This window comes from Sarcophilus harrisii, chromosome 1 (genome assembly GCF_902635505.1).
Source record: "Sarcophilus harrisii chromosome 1, mSarHar1.11, whole genome shotgun sequence".
In the NCBI taxonomy this organism is placed as follows: domain Eukaryota; kingdom Metazoa; phylum Chordata; class Mammalia; order Dasyuromorphia; family Dasyuridae; genus Sarcophilus; species Sarcophilus harrisii.
The window spans coordinates 561,422,249-561,441,075 of NC_045426.1; the positions used below are offsets into that span (position 1 = coordinate 561,422,249).

General features: G+C 39.2%; 1 protein-coding gene across 1 annotated transcript in view; it reads left to right on the forward strand.

The window, feature by feature from the left end:
* Positions 1-15,833, forward strand: part of SLC22A23 (solute carrier family 22 member 23) — a 264,081-nt gene extending 248,248 nt beyond the window's left edge. The window contains exon 10 of the mRNA XM_031946932.1: positions 14,157-15,833. Within this exon, the coding sequence (XP_031802792.1) occupies positions 14,157-14,514 (358 nt within the window). The 3' untranslated portion in view covers positions 14,515-15,833. The remainder of the gene's footprint in view (positions 1-14,156) is intronic.
* Positions 15,834-18,827: the final 2,994 nt, after the last annotated feature.

Below are 18,827 nucleotides of genomic sequence, written 5' to 3' on the forward strand. Positions count from 1 at the left end.
TGTCAAAAGGGCTAGATGGTCTCTTAGATCTGTTCTCACTCAAGAGCTAGGATCTTAGGATTTTCCAGCTGTCCCAAAAGGCCTTGATAGCAGCCATCAGGCTCCCCATTTCTCTTCCCTCCTTGCCCCTTCTCACTTTCCCTGTTCTTCAGGAATGAGTAAAAAAGTCAGAGAGAAATTCTCTATTCATTTGTGTTTGACTATTAATTTGTTTGTCTAGGGATGGAATGGGGATAAATAGTGAGTAGAGGATCAGCCTCAGAACCAGGAAGAAAGATTCAAGTTTAAGGTTCATCTCTAGCACAGTCCTGGTTGTATTACCTTCTATGCCCTGGTGATCATCCCAGTGATCATCAAATATTTTTGGTCTTGCCCCTGCCCCAATTCAATTAAAAAAAAAATCTTTATGGTTATTTGTGGTTGAAGGCAGATTTTCCCAGTGGTTCCTGTCCTGCTGCTGTTATCCTAGGAGGAAATTACCAAGAAACTAAAGCCTACAACAAAATAGGGAAAGTTGGGAACTTGCAAAGAGGGAATGGGCTAAGAAAGCACTGACCTTTAATGGGTAAAAGGCATGATGGTATTAGAAATAAGTCCCAAGATTGACTTAACTAAAGGGAGTGGGAAGTAACCTTTCTTTCCCTTCTCTTAACTGTGTCTTCACAAATTCCTTGCTGTCAATTCACAGCCCACTCTCTGGAAACCACTGCCCTCAGAAATTCTTCAATAGGAGAGTGCTGCTCTGAATTAAAGGAAAGGATTTTTTCATCAGGGAGTTCCTTATAATCAATGAAATCACAGGTCCAGGCCATGTCTCTGATTTGTTTTCCTTTGTTAAGATTGCATTTTTTCACATTGATTATTTGTTTCTAGTGGAAAAACTAAGTAGTAAATATAGGTAAGCCCCACAAACATTGGAAATTTTTGAATTACTTCAACACAAAATGATAAAACATTACACCCTGAACACCTAACAAGCAAAATCACAATTGCAAAGGATGCAGTAATGCCCTGCGAAATTACTGCTTGTGACTTATGCAAGCACTTATCTTGATTCATAATAAAAACTGGAAATGATAGTGGGGCAGGGAGCACTGGATTGAGAAACAAGACACAGGTCCAATTCAATCTAACAAGCATTTGTTAAGTGCTGACTAGGTGCTAGGGATACAAAGACAAAAATAAAAAGCAATTCCCTGCCTTGCCAGAGCAAACTTTCTATTGGGAGGTAACAACATAAATTTACAAAAGAAACCTGTTGTAATGAAATCCATTTAACAAAATATTTATTAAAAAATGTTCACAGATCCCCAAGGTAAGAACTCCTGATATAGAGAATAAGGGAAAGAATTCTGGCACTGATTTTATGTGTCATAGTGTGGCTAAGTCCTTTCCTCTCTCTTGAATCTCTAAGTTCTCTAAGTGGTCTCTAAGTTCTATCCTAGCTATGAGTAAAATTAGGTAGCACAGTAGGTAGAGTACTGGGCCTGGAGTTGGGAAGTTCTGAGTTCATATCCAGTCGCAGATATTATTAGCTGTGTCTCACTGGAGAAGTCACATCACCTCTATTTGCCTTAGCTTTTTCATCTGAAAAAGGGAGATAATAAGAGCACCTATCTCTCAGGTTTTTGTTGAGGATCAAATGAAATAATATTCATAAAATATTTAGCACAATGGCTGGCACATAAGTAATCACTATATAAATATTAATTATTATTTTTATTTAAATTTAAATTATATTTTATTATATACAAATTTAAATGTTAAACTATAAAAGAGCTATTAAGTAGCTTTTTGACACTGATCTCCATGTAACAATTCTATTAGTATAAAAATAATATATGCCTTAAAGTCTACAAATCACTTTCCTTATGATAGCTTCCTGAGTTAGGTAAGGCATACCTTATTATTATTCCCACTGTAGAGATAAAAAAGCTGAGGCTAGCTGTTAAATAACTTTCTCAACTCTAGTATCCAGATATTATGACTGAGTATAGAGCACTACCTCATACTGCCTTTCTTGGGTAGGGAACGGTTACCCACATATACTTTTTTGGATGTGGCATCATTAAAACCTAAATTTCTTGACTTTGAATATAACATTTTTCTACATTATGCTGATATTTGGGGCATAAATAATGAACTGAAGTTATCAAGCCTTGGCTAAAATGTCCAATTTGACTAATTTTCCCACACTGAAATACAGACCACCACAGTCCAGGGCAGGCTATGTATGGAACAATTAATTCAACCTCTGAGGCTAAGTGATTTTTTTTTTTTTTAGTTTGTGTCTTTTTCCAAAAGTTTCTAGATAATCATGCTGACAGCAGAGTTTTCAGATGACCTCATTTTGATTCATTCTCTTGGAATTTTTACAATATATTCCAAGCTTGAAAGCTACTTGGTATCTGTTGAGTTTTTTAAAAACTTAAAGAAAAAGCAATTAAGTGCCAAGTAATTCATTTTGCTCAGACCATCTAGAGCAGGATAGACTAAACCAATGAAAAGTTTTTATTTCATGCCTGCAATGACAAATCAAATTCAGCTGAAGTTTTCTCCTCCAAATGAAATGCACAAGTCATTTTCTAATGAGGAATGTTTCAAGAACTATGGCACCATGGGAAACATGGTATATTTCTGACAAGCATCTTCTTACTTTTTTTTAAACTTTTTTATATTATATTCTTTTAGTTATCCTCTCATTTTATTAGGAACTAAGAGTTGGTTAATGTTATTATTTGTTGTTATAGTTCTATGCTTATCAAGCTAAAACACTGCTTTCCTTTGGTTCCTTCTCACAAATCAGGAATTTTTATTTTGTTAATGCCTAAATTCACATAATGTGACTTGCCAAAATGAGGACTTCTCGTCTTAACCCTCCATTACATTATATTTCTTCTCAACTGACCAAAGCAATTCAATTTACCAAGCATTTATTAAGTGTTTACTATGTGCTGGGCACTAAGGATATAAAACAGTTTCTATTCTTAAGAAGCTTACATTCTATTACAATGTTTTAAGGGTTTGCCCTCATCAGGGAAGAAGAATTTCAAGGGAAGGAGGGAAAGAAGGGAGGAAGGGAGAAAAGGAAGGAAGGAAGGAAGAGAGGGAGGAAAGGAAGGGAGGAAGGAGGAAAAGAATGGAGGAAGGAAAGGAAGAGAGGAAGGAGGGAAGGAAAGGAAGAGAGGAAGGAGGGAAAGAAAGGAGGAAGGAGGAAAAGAAGGGAGGGAGGGAAGGAAGGGAGGAAGGAAGGAAGGAAAGGAGGAAAAGAAGGGAGGGAGGAAAGAAAGGAAGGAAGGAGGAAAGGAAGGGAGGGAAGAATGAAGGAAAGGAAACAGTTACTGTGTGTCTTCAATATAAACATAAGCCAAAAGACAACCAGTCCCTTTACTTAAGGAGATTACATTCTAATAAGGAAGAGGACACAGAAAAAGGAGCTCAGGGGGGGAAGAGAGAAGGAATGGAAGACACTCAGCAGGGAGATATAGTTTTGAAGTTCAGAATCCAGGAACAAAGTCAAGAGCCAAACAAGGGTCACCTTGAACCATTCCACGAAATAGAGGGCCCAGGAGGAACTTGTTAATGAAAGAGGGATATCCCCACGTTGAGAAGCTTGCAGGAGACACAGTCGGACACCCCAGGTACTAAAGGCAGTTCCAGTATGAGATGCTGGCAGAGACATAGTTTTGAAGTTTCTGCTCACATGTTTAGGACTCCACTGAGACACACTGTGAACAAAACATTCTCCTTTCCACCCTGGCCTTGCCATTTATTCACTCCTTAATTCCCTCTCACACAATTCAGCCCAGGCCAGAAGTGGCCAGATGAGAGTGATTTATTTAGGAGGAGAGGGTATCTGGACCCAGGACCAGCCTTTTACCATAATGATAGCAGATTGGGATGGTTGAAAACATTTTACTTTCCAAAGATGGATTAGTTCCAATAATTAAGATGTTATAGCTAATAAGTAATTGCCTCAGAAAACTTATCTAGCATTCACTCATTCTGCTACAGTTTTCATGTGGTTGGATATATAACAGGTTGGTAGCACTTCCTCTTAGTGACTGCTCAAAACTCATTAATGCAAAGAAAAGTTTTTGAAGTCTAGAATATTTTGTTAGAGAGACACTATCCAGACTCTCTTGGTCCAGAATCACTTTAGCCTTTTGGAGTAAGTTGGTTCCAAAGGACTCCTAAGAATTTATTTGTAGGATTGCCAACCCACCGTCTTAGAGCTAGTGAATTCCGGGTGGCACCAGGCATTCAATCAGTGAGTCAGGATTTGTCATTTACTATGTGCCAAGTATGGTGTCAGATGCTGGGGATACAAAGCAAAGGATAAAACAACCTCTTCTTTCAAAGTCTTACATTCTGATTTTACACATATATGTGTATATATGTATGTATTTAATATACATATATGTTTATGTCTAATAGTAGCCATCTCCAAGATAGGGGGTCAGAGAAAGAAAAACATAATTTTATTATATATTAAAAAGAACTAACAAGTTGCAAATAATTGATTTGCAGTTTAATGTGCAATCATCTTTATTATGCTATAGAAATACTTGTTTTATTCCATAAATTAAAAATAAAATATATTTAAAAAATTTTTAAAGATTTTACATTCCAATAAGGAAAACAAGTGCATATCAAAACATAAAGAATAAACACAAATAAATACAAAGTGTTTTAACTCAAAGTCATCTGAGGAAGGCTCTAGTACCTGAGCTTTTGCTCCATTGTAGAAGGTAATGCTTGAGCTGCACTTGAAGAGATATGCTACGAGGTAGATATGAGGAAGAAGGGCATTTCAAGCATGGAAGACTATCTGTGAAAGGCAGGGAGACAGATGGAAGAAGAGAAGACCAGTTTAGCTGGATCTTACAGTACAGAAAGGAAAATAATGTACAATGAGGCTGGAAAGAATATTGAGACTAGGTTGCTATAGTTAAATAGAAGCATTTATATTTTTTTTACTAGAGAAAATATGGAGCCATTGGGATTGACTTAATTAAGAAGTGGGCCAATCTGAGATTTAGGAAAATCACTTCAGCAGCCATATTTAGAATGGATTGGTGTAAAAAGAGACTTATGGCAATCAAACCAATTAGGATGTTGTAATCATCTAGGCAAGGAATGATGGGTAAAATGGTAACTGAGAGAACAGAAAAAAGGGGTCAGATTAAAGAGGTAGAGGTAGAAATGACAAGATTTGACAATTAACTGGGTATGTGAGTGATGGAGAGGGAGGAGTTAAAGATAATGCAGATTTTTGAACCTGGGAGAGTTTAAGGATGCTGGTATTTTAAAGTATAGAGAACTATGAAAAGTCAAAAATAAAAGGGAAGATTTGTGGAGAAAAATAAATTAGTTCATTTTTTTCATATCTTGAATATGAAATGTCTCCAGGACAGTTTGTAATGTCCAAAAGAACTTTATGGGACTGAAGCTCAAGAGAGAACCTAGGAATACATACATACATACATATATGCACACATACATACATACATATATATTAGGATATATATAATGGGATTAAATCCAAAGGAGTTCATGAGGTTATCTAGAAAGAGATGAAAGAGAAAAACAGAGGGGGAGGAGAGAAGTTTGGGGAATACCCACAGTTAAGGGGCATAATATGGGTGATGAGTCAAGGGAGGAGACAAAAAGAGCAGCCAGACAAGTAAGTGGAGAACCAAGAGAAAGAAATATGCAAAAAAAAAAAAAAAAAACCAGAGAGAAGAAATATCTAGGAGGAAAAGAGGGGCTAAAATCTCAAATGCAGCAGATAATTTGAGAAAAGTGAAGACAGAGAAAAGATCATCAGATTTAGCCATTAAAAAATCCTTGGTAACTATGGAAAGAATAATTTCAGCTTAAGGATAGAGTTTGGAACCCATATCGCAAAGAATTGAGAAATGAGTAAGAAGAGAGAAAATGGAGTCAGTGAGTGTAGACATTATTTCAAGAAATTTGATAGAGAAAGGAAAGATATAGGATCATAGATTATAGCATGAGGAGTTAATAAAGTCTGGTCTGGAGTTTGTTGGGATATTTTATTTGGGCTTTTTTTTTTTTAAAGAATAGGGGAGATTTGAACATGTCTAAAGGCATGAAGAAGAGTTAGTACACTAATACAGGTTAAAGATTCAGGTAGGGAGGGATGGTTATGGTTACCTTGGATAAGATGGAAAGAAGGGGATCAAACAGAATCAAATAAATATATAGAGGTTTGGCCATGGCAAGGAGAAGGATTATCTCATTGTCAAAGATTGGGGGAAAGGAGGAGATACTAGAAGATTCTTTTGAGATGAAAATAGGAGGAGGATCATCAAAGAGCATCAGTTTTCTTAGTAAAGTAAGAGATTCTCAGCTGAGAGAGGATGGAAGTAGAGAAAATAGAGAGGAGAGGGTGCTTGAAGGAGAGAAGAAAAAGTTCTGATTAAGTTCTATGGATAGTGAATTTAGGAAGAAGTAAAAGAATTGTCTTAATGGAGAGCCCAGTTGAAGTTGGTTAACATGAATTTATCCTGACTCCAGTCAACAGAGTTCTAGCAGATCATAATTGCTATTAAAAGATTGTTGTTAACTTTGGAGAGAACAATTTCAGTTGAATGATGAGATTGGAAGCCAGATTACAAAAGGTTATAGAGTGAGTCAGAAGAAAGGGAGCCAGAATCGGCAAGAATAGCTCCATTTATTAGCCCATGAGTTGAAGCAGATGACGGGTATAATCCAAGGTTAACATTTGGTAGAGATCAGCAGTGATAGGTTTGGGAAGGTGAGAGATTTCAGAGCTGAGGACAATATAGAGTTGAAATGGCTACTACAGAGTCAAGATTAGAAAGGGAAGAAAATGAAATAAAAGCAGAGCTAATAAATTGCCTGAGAAAATACTGCGGAATGGAGAAACTAGAATACTGGATGAGGGCAAATAACAGGTTTGGGAGAAGTGAGTCACAGGGAAAGATGGAATAGAGCATAAAACTATCAGAGTTTTTAATTAAAATAGTCCGTAATGGGCTCATTGTGTGACTATCCTTATGTATGCCTAAAGTGAAGGAACAGGTCATGGAATTTAAAGAGATTGAAGAATTAGAAGGCATGGGAAGCATCAGTATAAATACTAAAGTCAAGAACAGTAGTTGGAGAAAAGAGAAACATGATTGAGTCCAGCTCTGAACTCCTTGAAAAAGGAGGTTGAATGACAGTTTGGCAGTATACAACTGCCATGATTCGGAATAGGGGTGAATTTTGACTGAGTGGAGAAGTTGATGTGATAAAGGGAAAAATCTGGAAGTGACAGTGGAGATTCCACTGGCTCCTATTCTAGGACCATTATGTCAGAGGAAGTGAGAAAAAGTAGAGCCAGTGATGGAGAAGCTGACTGGAGATATAGTTATCAAGAAAAAGATTTCAGGTCTTAGAATTAGTAGATGGAATTAGTAAAAGAAAATAAGATCTAGGACAAAAGTGAATCTGTTCACTACGGCATAGGAATTCCAGAGGACACAGCTGAAAGGGTGAGTGTAATTTGAATACAACACAGTTGAGGAGAGAGACAAAAGAATGAGCCCTAAATCGGAAACTAAGAAATCTGGTTTCTAGCCCTGGGCCTGTCACTAATTAATAGTGTGGCTCTGGGGGAATCCCACCTTTCTGAGTCTCGTTTTTTCATCTATAGAAGAATGGGGTTAGACTAGCTGACCTCTAGCCCTAGGATTCTTCGATCTGATGGGAAATGAATGTGAAAAAGCACAAAACTATTGGTGAGAATAACTCAGTGGCCCTTTTCAGGTTCAGACTTGAATTCTTGCATATCTGTTTTGAATCATTTGTATCTGGATTGCTAATTCCCCTCTATGACTTAGATCACTTTATTCCATTCCCCAGAACACTCTCCCATCTCTTCTAGACTTAGCTCAAAAACTCCCCTCCTCCAGGAAACCTTCCCCAAATAACTCCACCCACTCATCTCTCCTTCCCTTTAGCACTTGTATACTTATATTTATGCCATATTATCTCACAGTTGTTCTCTAGTTATATGTATCTATCTATTGCATACCCAACTGGGTTATAAATTCACTGTTATTTTATATGAACATTCTCAGTAAACTACAGAATTTATCCTCTTTCTGATTCAAAAGGCATAGAAATTTAATGTTTTCTATTTTGCTTATTTTCTGTTTTTCATACTTTTTTTAGAGGGGAGGGGGAGAAGGCAATTGGGGTTAAGTGACTTGGACACAGCTAGTAAAGTATTAAGTATCTGAGGTCAGACTTGAATTCAGGTCCTCCTGACTTCAGGGCTTGTGCTCTATCCACTGTGCCATCTAACTGGCCCCTGAGTGTTTTTTATATTGCTGAACACAACTGTAGAATACTGGGAAAAAGAGTTAGAAGACCTAGGTCCTGGTCCTACATCAATTACTTACTAGCTATTTAAATTTGTTACAAAACTTCTCTGACACATCTCTAAGAGAAGGATAATACTTATTTGCCCAACCATTATAAGAATCATTGGTTACATTTATATGTTGTTATTTAGTCAATTTTTCTTCATGAGCCCATTTGGGTTTTTATTGGCAAAGTTACTGGGAATGGTTTGCCATTTCCTTCTCCGGTTCATTTTTACAGATGAGGAAATTGAGGCACACAATAAGTGTCTGAGGCCATATTTGAATTTGGGCCTTAACTCCAGACCTGGCATTCTATCCATTTCAACACCTACTTGCCCAATACTTACATTAGCACTTCAGAGTTTGCAAACCATCATAAACATGTTATCTCATTTGATCTGGGAAGTTAAGTGCTACTACGATCCCACTTTTACAGATGAAGAAACTGAGGCTGACAGGTTAAATGACATGCCCAGGGTCGTAGGGAAGCTGTTGTATTTAAATTGAGGTCCTCTTGACTCCATATCTTGTGTTCTATCCACTTAGCTCCTTAGCTGCCCAGAAATTTTATTTCTTTTCTAAGAGTATAGCTAAAATGTTCTTTACTTTGTTTCATTGGCTTAATATAGTTATTTATCAGATATTGCCTGTATTCTCTAGATAAGCTTCATGTCTCTAGAGGTCCATGAATGCCCCAGCATTTGGGAATTCCTGGCTTAAAGACTCAGTGATAGAGTCTGTTCTATTGCATGTGAGGAAAAAACTTTTATCAATTCAACAACAGGCTGCTGGGTATTTTTCTATGTATAAATAACACAGAGCTAGGTATGGCACTGGCACACAAAAGAAAGCAGAAGTCACAACCCCTATCTGCCAAGAATTTACAGTCTCCTTGAGAAGACATACACTTATAAAATGTTAAATAATAGTACAAGGCAATGTATGACTAAGTGCCAAAGATCAGCAATATGATTCAGGTTAAAGTCCCACTTAGGTTATTCTGGTCCTTCTGTTTCTTTCCTTACCCATAAAATGGGCAGATCACTTACTTAAACAGCAGCTAGTTAATTCAGTGGATAAAACATTAGAGTGGATTCAGAAAAATCTGAGTTCAAATCTTTTCTCAGACAAGTCACTTAACCTGTGTTAGCCTTAATGCATTGGAAAATGAACTAGCAAAGATTCCAGTATCTTTGCCAAGAAAAAACAACATAAGGTCATGAAGAGAGGGACACGACTGAACAGCAAAGTGGGTATGACCACAAAGGTACTTCAGCATCCCTCAATTCACAAAAATAAAGATGAGTTCCTGAGGAAAAGGTGTCGAGTGTAACTAAAGGTGTTAGTTGTAATTTATATTTTTCCTAGAAGAAAAACTTCCAGGATCCTTTGTTTAAGCCCCCTAAAGGCGTTTCCTTAGCCCAGTAACTTGAACATAATGTATTTAGAAGCAAAAGCCCAAGTCCATATCTTCAGCCTGGAGTCTGTCTCCAAGGTTCCATTGAAGCACGACATGGTGCATGTAGGAGCAGCTCAGAATGTTGACTCCCAGGACCAAGGTGACTCAGGAAGACAGTCATCTATCTGCTAAGGCATGGAGAGGCTCCCTCAGTAGAGGCAATCCCCAGCTAGGTGATGACAAGCATTTTCAAATTATAACACTTAGAAAAATCCCATGATGTTTGCAAATAGCAAAATGGCTTCCAATGGACAATCATCAAAATAGTACGTTATTTTTAAAACTTAAGTTGACTTTAAAAGCAATAAGAAACATTTAGAGAAAATGTCCTCAGTAACGACTGTATTTTTCTGATTCTATGCATAAATAAATGTCCAAGGTTGCATCATTTTTCCCAGAGAAGGAATTAATGCCACTCAAATGTGAGCTAAGCCTTCCCTCTAGTGTCAAATGTGGAGAAATGCAAGAAGTTTAATATTGAAGTATGGGCCGTGCCCTATCCCAGCTTACAAAAGGATTATTGTGTTTAGAATAGTTTAGTGTTAAGTTCATCATTTGCAACCCTGAATGCATGTGTTCATTGAAACGTGGCTGTTTTCATGATGGCTGGAAGCCAGTCCAAAAAAAATAAAAATATTTAACTTACATAGAGCCCAATCTCCTTCCTTTCCCGCTTTGCTTTGAGGAAAAACACCAGAAGAGCCTTTGTCCATACCTACCCCAGAGAGCCCAGACTCCCCTAGCTCCAACTGCTGGGTCCAGAGGTTAGGAGAAGAGAGAATGGACTGGGAGGAAAGGAATGAGGCTCCCTAATTGTATGAGCACATTTTGGGGTTCTTTTAGGCTATCCCAGAGACTCCAAGGATCTACTCAACTACCTTCTCTTTCTCTTCCCTCTGCTTCTGGCTTAAGACCAGCATTTCCTTCTGTAGCCCACCATGGAACAAAACCCCCTCTCCATACTTAATAAATGCTTGTTGTATTATATTATATCCCCTAGGTCCTTTCCTAGGCTTTATTTTAAATGTTTACTATTAGAAACAAAGAGAGGCAGCATGACACTTGGGATTTAAAAAAAAAAAAAAGGTGTCTGGGAGATCTAAGTGAGTTGTTGAAACATATGTTCAGTCACATTTGACGCTTCAAAGATGACCCCATTTGGGGTTTTCTTGGCAAAGACACTGGAGTACTTTACCATTTCCTTTTCCAGCTCCTTTTACAGATGAGGAAATTGAGGCAAATGGGCTTAAGTGATTTATTTGCCCAGAGATACACAGCTAGTATACGTCTGAGACCAGCTTTAAACTTACAAAGGTGAGCCTTCCTGATTCCAGGTCCAGAATGCTACCCACTGTGCTACCCAACTGCCCAGTTAAGAATAGCTTCAAGAAAAAAAAACAACCCTTCTCTGGAATAGTTTCTCTTTTTCCTCTTGCTGAGTGGGTGCTCCATTTAGATAAGTTTTCTGCCGGGAATAATTCTGCTCCAAGCACAAAGTTAAACAGATTTCAATTCAGGATAGTGATCAGACTGCAATATGTGCATATGTCTCAGGATTGTCTGTGTCCTATATGTTTCTGCATATTAAAGCACATTTGGGCATTGTGTGCCTTAAGAAATGTGGAGTCAGTCACTCTGCTTACTCTTGCTAATCCACAGAGAACGAGTTTATTTTTCTTCTCTCCAAGAAGAGGCCTAAATTGTTTTATCAGAGGCAACTAGCTGGCATGGTGGATGGAGCTCGAAGTTTAGTTCAAATTCAGGCTCAGAACTGTCAAGTTGGAGATCTTAACAAAAGGGTAAATTGAGGCAGATCTCCAAGTAAGATAACATTTATTAATGGGGGAGGGGGAGCATGCTACCTGCCAATAAATAGGTCAGTGGAGTAACTCCTTTAATGCCAAAGACCTCAAATAAAGGAATAGTTCCCCTTTTATAGGTTTTGGGAAATAAGAAACAATGGAATTGTTCATGAGATGATTGAGGGCTACATGATTTTGTTACAGAGTAGAGGTCCAGGAAACAATATGACTGGTTAGAAGTTAGTCCAACTAACTTGGCTAGCAGCTTTTTCTCTCGTGAATGCAGGTACTGAAAGTAACCCAGACTTTTGGACAATAAACCAGATATCCTTGAAGGATATAACTTGGTGGAGTATTGGGCCCAAATTCCTTTTTTTTCCCCACACAGATTCCCCAAGATTAGCAAAAATCCTTGAAGCAAAAAAGAGCTGGATTTTTTAAATTCAGCCATTTCAGGTTAGCTGAATTCCAAACTAAATTCAGAGACAAAAGAACCATGACTTAAACAGTTATGGAACAAAGGTAGTAAGTTATAAATAAGAAAGTGATATAGGATCAATCTTAATCTTTTCAAGGTACTTAGTCACAGTGATTCTGGGCAAGATACCAAATTCTGCCTGCCTCAGTTTCCTTGAAAAATGTACTTACCTTCCTGAATTGTTAAAAGGATAAAATGAGATACTAAGGTACTTTGCAAACTTTTAAAGCTCTAGATAAATGCTAGCTTTATTATTACTATGTGCCTGAGGAATGATGACTATTTTCTCAGATATGAGTATGTCACAGAGGAAGTAGCCTTATCTATCAGAAGTAGTTATATGGATATTTTAGGTGGAAGTGTTATTTATTGAATAGACCCATTGAATTACTCAGAACTTAATTAACTGAATGATCTTACCTGCCCAAGGAGGAAATATAGGATCTTAGAGCTGGAAGAGAATCTTAGAGTTTATCACATTCCCCTTATTTTTCAGAGAAGGAAATTGAGGCCCAATAGAGATTAAATTACTTACTTAGGAGAACTAGAAGTAGAAATAATATGGAATTTAGCCAGAAAGTTTGGGCTGGAGGGATACCTAGCTTTATAGTAGTGATAACTTTGATGTTGGACTTTAAGTTTTTTTTAAAGCAATTTACATCCTCATTTGATTCTCCTAACTGTCCTATTAGATGGATGTTGTTTTTAATCCCCATTTTAGAGATGAGAAAACTGAAATTTTAGGAGGTTGAGTAAGTGGGATTTTGTATTTCAATCTTTTCTATTGCCATATCCAGCCAGGGTGATTTTTAATTACAGTATCGTTTGTTTAAAAAAAAAAAATAACTAAAAAAAAAAAAAAAGCACCCATTACATTTTGGTTTTTCCTTTTTAACTTTTGCACAAAGCCTTGCTTTGTAAAAATTATCTCTGGGACACAGACTCCTAAACACCAGCTCTTGTATCCTATATGGATTTCCTATTTTGTAAGCGTACCACATCCTATGGACTTTGGTCTATATTGTGTATGGGAAAGGGAGAAAAAGAGAGAGAGAAGAGTAAATAAAAACTGGAGGAGTGTTTCCTATGTGACCACTCCCTGTCTGCACACACTTAAACAGGAATTTCATGATAATTATTACAAATAAATGGTTTTCCTACTAATTCCCAATAATTTCCATCTTATACTTACAACTCAAAATAATGTCTCCTACGTGTTAATAATGGTTGCTCACACACACACACACACACACACACACACCCCTTTGCATTGAACATCATCCAAATGGACAAAGGAACAAGGACAAAGAGCATCACTTTGCCGGACTTCTTCAAGTGGTCTTCTTCAAGGTTAAGATAACCTTCTAAAAATAATCTTTAATAATATAGGAGGCTCACTTCCCTCTTACTGTTATTACTGCCTGATCCTCATCCCCACCTCTCTAGTAATGACAACTACTCCTTGTCCTTAGCCCCAAATCTGTGCCTGACCTTGTATATTCTCCTTTGCTCTCCTTCCCCCATTTGCAAAATTCCTGCAAAATATATTTCACATTAGGACTTGTGTTTATTTGGTTTTTTCCTGTTATACTCTTTACCAAGCAGTAATAAAAATAGGGATAGTGTTTGGACTTGGGGTTTTATCAATAAAGGGAATTCCTAACTGAAGAAATCTCTTCTCCAGGTGCAGGTTGTTCAATTTTCTGCAATTTATAGTTTGAGAGAGTTGTCTAGAGCACTTAGATGGAGAATTTAGGAACAGCTAGGAGCCCAGTGTCTCCAGACTGAAGAGTATATTAAGAGTCAGAGGAAGGGGAAGATTAGATTGTGAAGGGCTTTGGAACAGAGGATTGTATTATTTGATCCTGTAGGCAATAGGGAGCTGCCTGTGCTGGGGAGTGGGGGCGGTGTTGATATGGGGGAACCTACATTTTCAGAAGAGCTCTAGATCAGCCTATAAGCTCTTGGTATGATGCAAAGAGCAGCCTCCTGCTGAAGCTTCTCCTCTTGTGCAGGTGCGGAGGCTTGGGCCTGGTCCTGGCGAGCGCAGGCTTCGGGATGCTGACGGCCCCGATCATTGAGCTGCACAACCAGAAGGGCTACTTCCTTCACCACATCATCTTTGCTTGCTGTACTCTCATCTGCATTATCTGCATCCTCCTCCTGCCAGAGAGTAGGAATCAGAACCTTCCGGAGAACATCCTTAATGGCGAACATTACACACGGCAGCCCCTCCTGCCCCATAAGAAGGGAGAGCAACCCCTCCTGCTCACAAACTCAGAACTCAAGGATTACTCTGGCCTCCATGACGTGGTCGCCATGGGGGACGGGCTGCCGGAAAATGCCACGGCAAACGGGATGAAGTCCATGTAACTGGGCTGGCTTTGTCACTTCAGGAGGGGAGCCCTTTTAGGGTCAGATTTTCTTTTTGTCCGGCACAGGTTTACAGACCTGTAACAATGGCAGGTACGGCCAACTTGGAAAAAGGAAAGGTCAAATCTGCTGCTCAAGCCACTTAAATCACAGGAGACTTTCAATCGGTGTAAGGAAATTTCTGCTGACTGGAAAGCATCAGGATGATGTATTTAAGGGGAAAAACTGGCGGAGAGATCCCTTCAAAGACTTTCTTTTTCTGCCATTAAATGTTTGTATTTATTTTGGTCATTTTTACAAGAAGCACTTTATTCCCTTTTCCTCTCATTAATCACAAAGCAAAATGAACCTTCTCTTAAGGAGAGATACAGTCATTCCAAGGAAGCAACTTTTAGAAACAAAGCAAAAAGTAATAATAATAATAATAATCCAAACCTGAAAGAGGCATCTTTTCTATAGAAGATGAACATACTATTACCCAGAAGAGCAAAAAGTGATTTCTTCCTTTTCCCAAACCCTAATGCCGCCTGTGGGTATAAGCAAATGACACTGTTATGAATTAAACTGTGACTGCATTTTAGACAAGGGCGGGGAAGTAAAATTCATTAGGTATTAATGGTGTTGTGGTTTAAAACAAAAGAAGTGTCATTTTCTACATGTAAGGTAAGACCTTCCCATTTCATAATTAGATAAAGTAGTTTACAAATCCCAATAAAGCAGGTATGGTTCTTTCATATTGAATAATGATGTTTGAAGCTCCTTTGCGGAAAATCCTAAGCATTTCATTCAAAGTGAAGGAAACCCACACAACCAATGACTGTGGATCCAGTTTTCTGATGCCAGGGATGCCTAATGAAGTGGCTAAATCAAGAATAGGTGTGCTGAGGCAGGATATAGCATCAAAACCTGAGACTTTTACCACCCCTACCCAAATGCCTTTCAGCTAAAATCTCCCTAGTCCATTAGCAGCATCAGCTGCAGACTCTACTTGAAAGAAGAATGACTATTTTTAATCAGCAAATGATACTGAAAATTGACACTGACAGTGATAGTAAATGAATGGAGGGAGGTGGTACAAAAAAAAAAACTTACCAGGTATACATGTTTAGAGCACATACCCTCGAAGAAAGCACTTGCTTATATTTTACTATCACTCTTTAAATATTTATTGACGATTTTTCTGACATGTGGGTTATCCTCCAGATCCTTTGCTTCTCCCAATCTTTTGTCCACTTCATTTGCTTATCAGGACACAAGCAAGGCAGGAAAGAGAGATTAACCTTAAATGAATCTGTTTTCTAGTCAAAGCCTTCCCCACCCCCCACCCCCAAAAAAGAGAAAGAAATAGAGAAGATTGAAAAAAGAAATTGTACAAAAAAACCAAAATACTTTTAAATAAAATTAATGCTGGATTTTAATTCTGCTCCTTCCCCCCCAAAAAATCTCCTGGGTAGCTTTAACGATTGTATAAATTTGGAGGCCGTTTTGCACCTTCCCAAAATTCACCCACAGATTCACTGGCCTTCTGTCATTAGAGGCTATCCCCACAACAGGGATAGACATGGCAGTCTAGAGGGATTGTTTCCTCCATACGTTATGGTTAGCTACTAAAATCTTGTACCCTATTTTAACACACTAAAAAAAAACTTTGGGGGAACTCAGATGTGGTGCCCCTTTCTAGTAATAGCAAAGCAATTAACCTACTGACCCCATTTCCACACAGTTCCACAGATGCCTAACTACTGACAACCTTTGGCTCTTACTTGGTCAAGCTTAGAAAAGGATCAAGCTAGAGTTTTGGAGTTCTTCTCCTGAGCAAGAAGTTTTTTTTCTGTCCTAGTCGACGCCCTGTGTTATGTATGTCTTTGTTCTGGGGCAAAGTTAGATCTTCCAGCGGTCTCAAGTGTCAGGCTGGGTACTATGTATTAGGCAGTCACCTATCTGCCACCTGTTATGTAGCTCGATGTTGAAGAGCCCAAAAAAGGGGTTAATCTGTGTTCTGTTTCCCCATGCTAGCTCCTTACCTCATCTATGTGCCTGCTATCTCCACCAGGCCTGGTCCTCCAGTGGCTGGCACAATGTTGTAGCAGGAGGTGGCAGCTGAGCGAGCTGTTCCTCAGTGCCAGTGGCGTGGAGGGACAGGATGTGAACCGAGATTACTGGAGGGAAGGCAAACCAAAGTAGGGGTGTTTTCTAAAAGAAGCCTCCTGCTGCTGTGAAGAACAAGGATACATCTCTGGGTTCTAAAAAGACTGGAGCAGGTGAAGATGGACTTTAAAAGCAACCCAGTAATAAACAATCAATGGGAAAGCAGGCTGTGGTGACCCAGCTGGCTTCAGTTCAGCTACCATTGCATTGTGTGACTGTTCTTACCCTCTGTAGTTGCTCGTATGACTTAAAGTTGGATCTCCTTTGTTCCATGTTGCAACTTTTCAGTCTGCATTCACCTTGAAAAAGGCCTTTCTTTAGATGTGTGCAGTCTTCACGTGCCAAACTTGTGAAATACCTTTTGCCTTTTATAGAGTACTTGCGACTAATCACATGGCAACAAAATCCATGTAAGTATATGAAAAATACAGACGTGGCCTTGAAGCGAGAGCATCAGACACGTGAGGGGAAGGGCGGTCAGCAAGGGCTCTTTGGACCACAGACTGGACACCTGGGCACCTATTCACGTGTGCACAAATGCACACACGTACACACACGGAGCTGGTACACCTTGCAATCCATTTACTGTAACAGCTTTTTAGTTCATATCTGAGCATTCTTGAAGCTACGGTCTGAACCCCGCAGATTTTTTCAGATAACACATATTAAAGCTGTTCATGCTTGGAGTGCTTTGTAGAGTCCCTCATGCTTCGGGGATTCTACTTCCTTAACTCAGAAAGAGGATAACAGACAACATCCAAGAATAGAGCCAATGAACAGAAGGAAAAAAACCACACTAGATAGAACATATCAAAAATAGGATGGATTAATGACGTGAAATTTAAAATGACAGGAGTTTTTTAAAAGTCCTGGTTCTTAGCTTTAGAAGCCAGGGGATGAGGGAGAAGGAAGGGGAAAGGAGGGATTTTTGCTTTACTTTTTTGCCCAGTTTGTTTGACTCTAATGGAATTATCTTGCTAAGAACCTCTCAGCAGGGTGCCCCTCTGTCTGATTCTGCTGGCACATCCCTCTCAGAACTCACCCAGGGTAAAGCGCCAGGCTTTAACTCCTCTTTACTGGCACCATCCGCTGCAAGAAGTTTTCGGTGCCTGCCGAACATTTTTTTACTGAATGTAGTCAAATCAGAAGAACCTCTCTCTGGAGAGAACCCAGGAAAGTAAGGTTCCAAGTAAGGCAGCAGGGATGGGGAAAGGGCATCCGGCCCCTGGATCCATCTGCCCTGCTCTGTACAGATGGGTGCTCTGGCAGCTACTTAATGACTTGTCTGTCAAACTTGAAAACTACTCAATCCTGTTTCCTTCATGGTTGACACAGAGGAAACGCTTTTCTCAGGCGACTTGCTGCTTCCAGTCAGCCTCCTCTTCCCCTCTCCCATAGAAAGCATTCAAAGATGTCCTTGCCAGCTGTACATGTATCCCCATTGCATTCTGAAACCTCATCAGTTAGATTTCCAGCCACCAGGGGGCTCCGTCTCATCTCCTTTGTCTCCCTCTCTGAACGCACAAACGCATTTCATCCTCGTCCTCCCCATCCCCGTCCTCCCTGCCCCCACCCCCACGTTCTCGAGGATGCTTTGTGCCATCGAGCACCATGGTCGGCTCTTTTCTAAGAGGCTGGTTGGCCACTGACACACTGGCCATTGGAAAGGGGACGGAGTGGTTGGGTTATTGGGTCGCCGAGCAGGAAATAGCTAATGCTACAAAAAAGGAAGTATCCCCCTAAATCCTGATACTTCCGGAGCCAAACTGAAGTCACAGAACTGGAAGTGCCACGAAATGGACTCTGAATGTCACATCCTCTGTAGCCTCTGGATGGCATCCCGCACTTCAACTGCTATTGTTGGTCGTTTCTGTTTCTGTTTTTAGACAAAACCTCATTTTAATGTAGTGTATACAATGTTTTGGGAAAGGAATACAGTGTAATGTCTAGTGGTTAAGCTTTCCTTCCTTTCTTCCCTCCTCTCCCTCGTCCTTCCCTGGCCCCCAATCCCTCCATTTCTGACGAGGCTCTAATTAAAGAATTGTTACTGTACGTTTTGATCATGATTAGTCTGGTGGTGCTTACCCATAGCACAAGCTTAAATCAAGTACTGAAACTGTCTTACAAGCTAAGTGTCTGCATGATGTTACATCTGTTGTACCTAC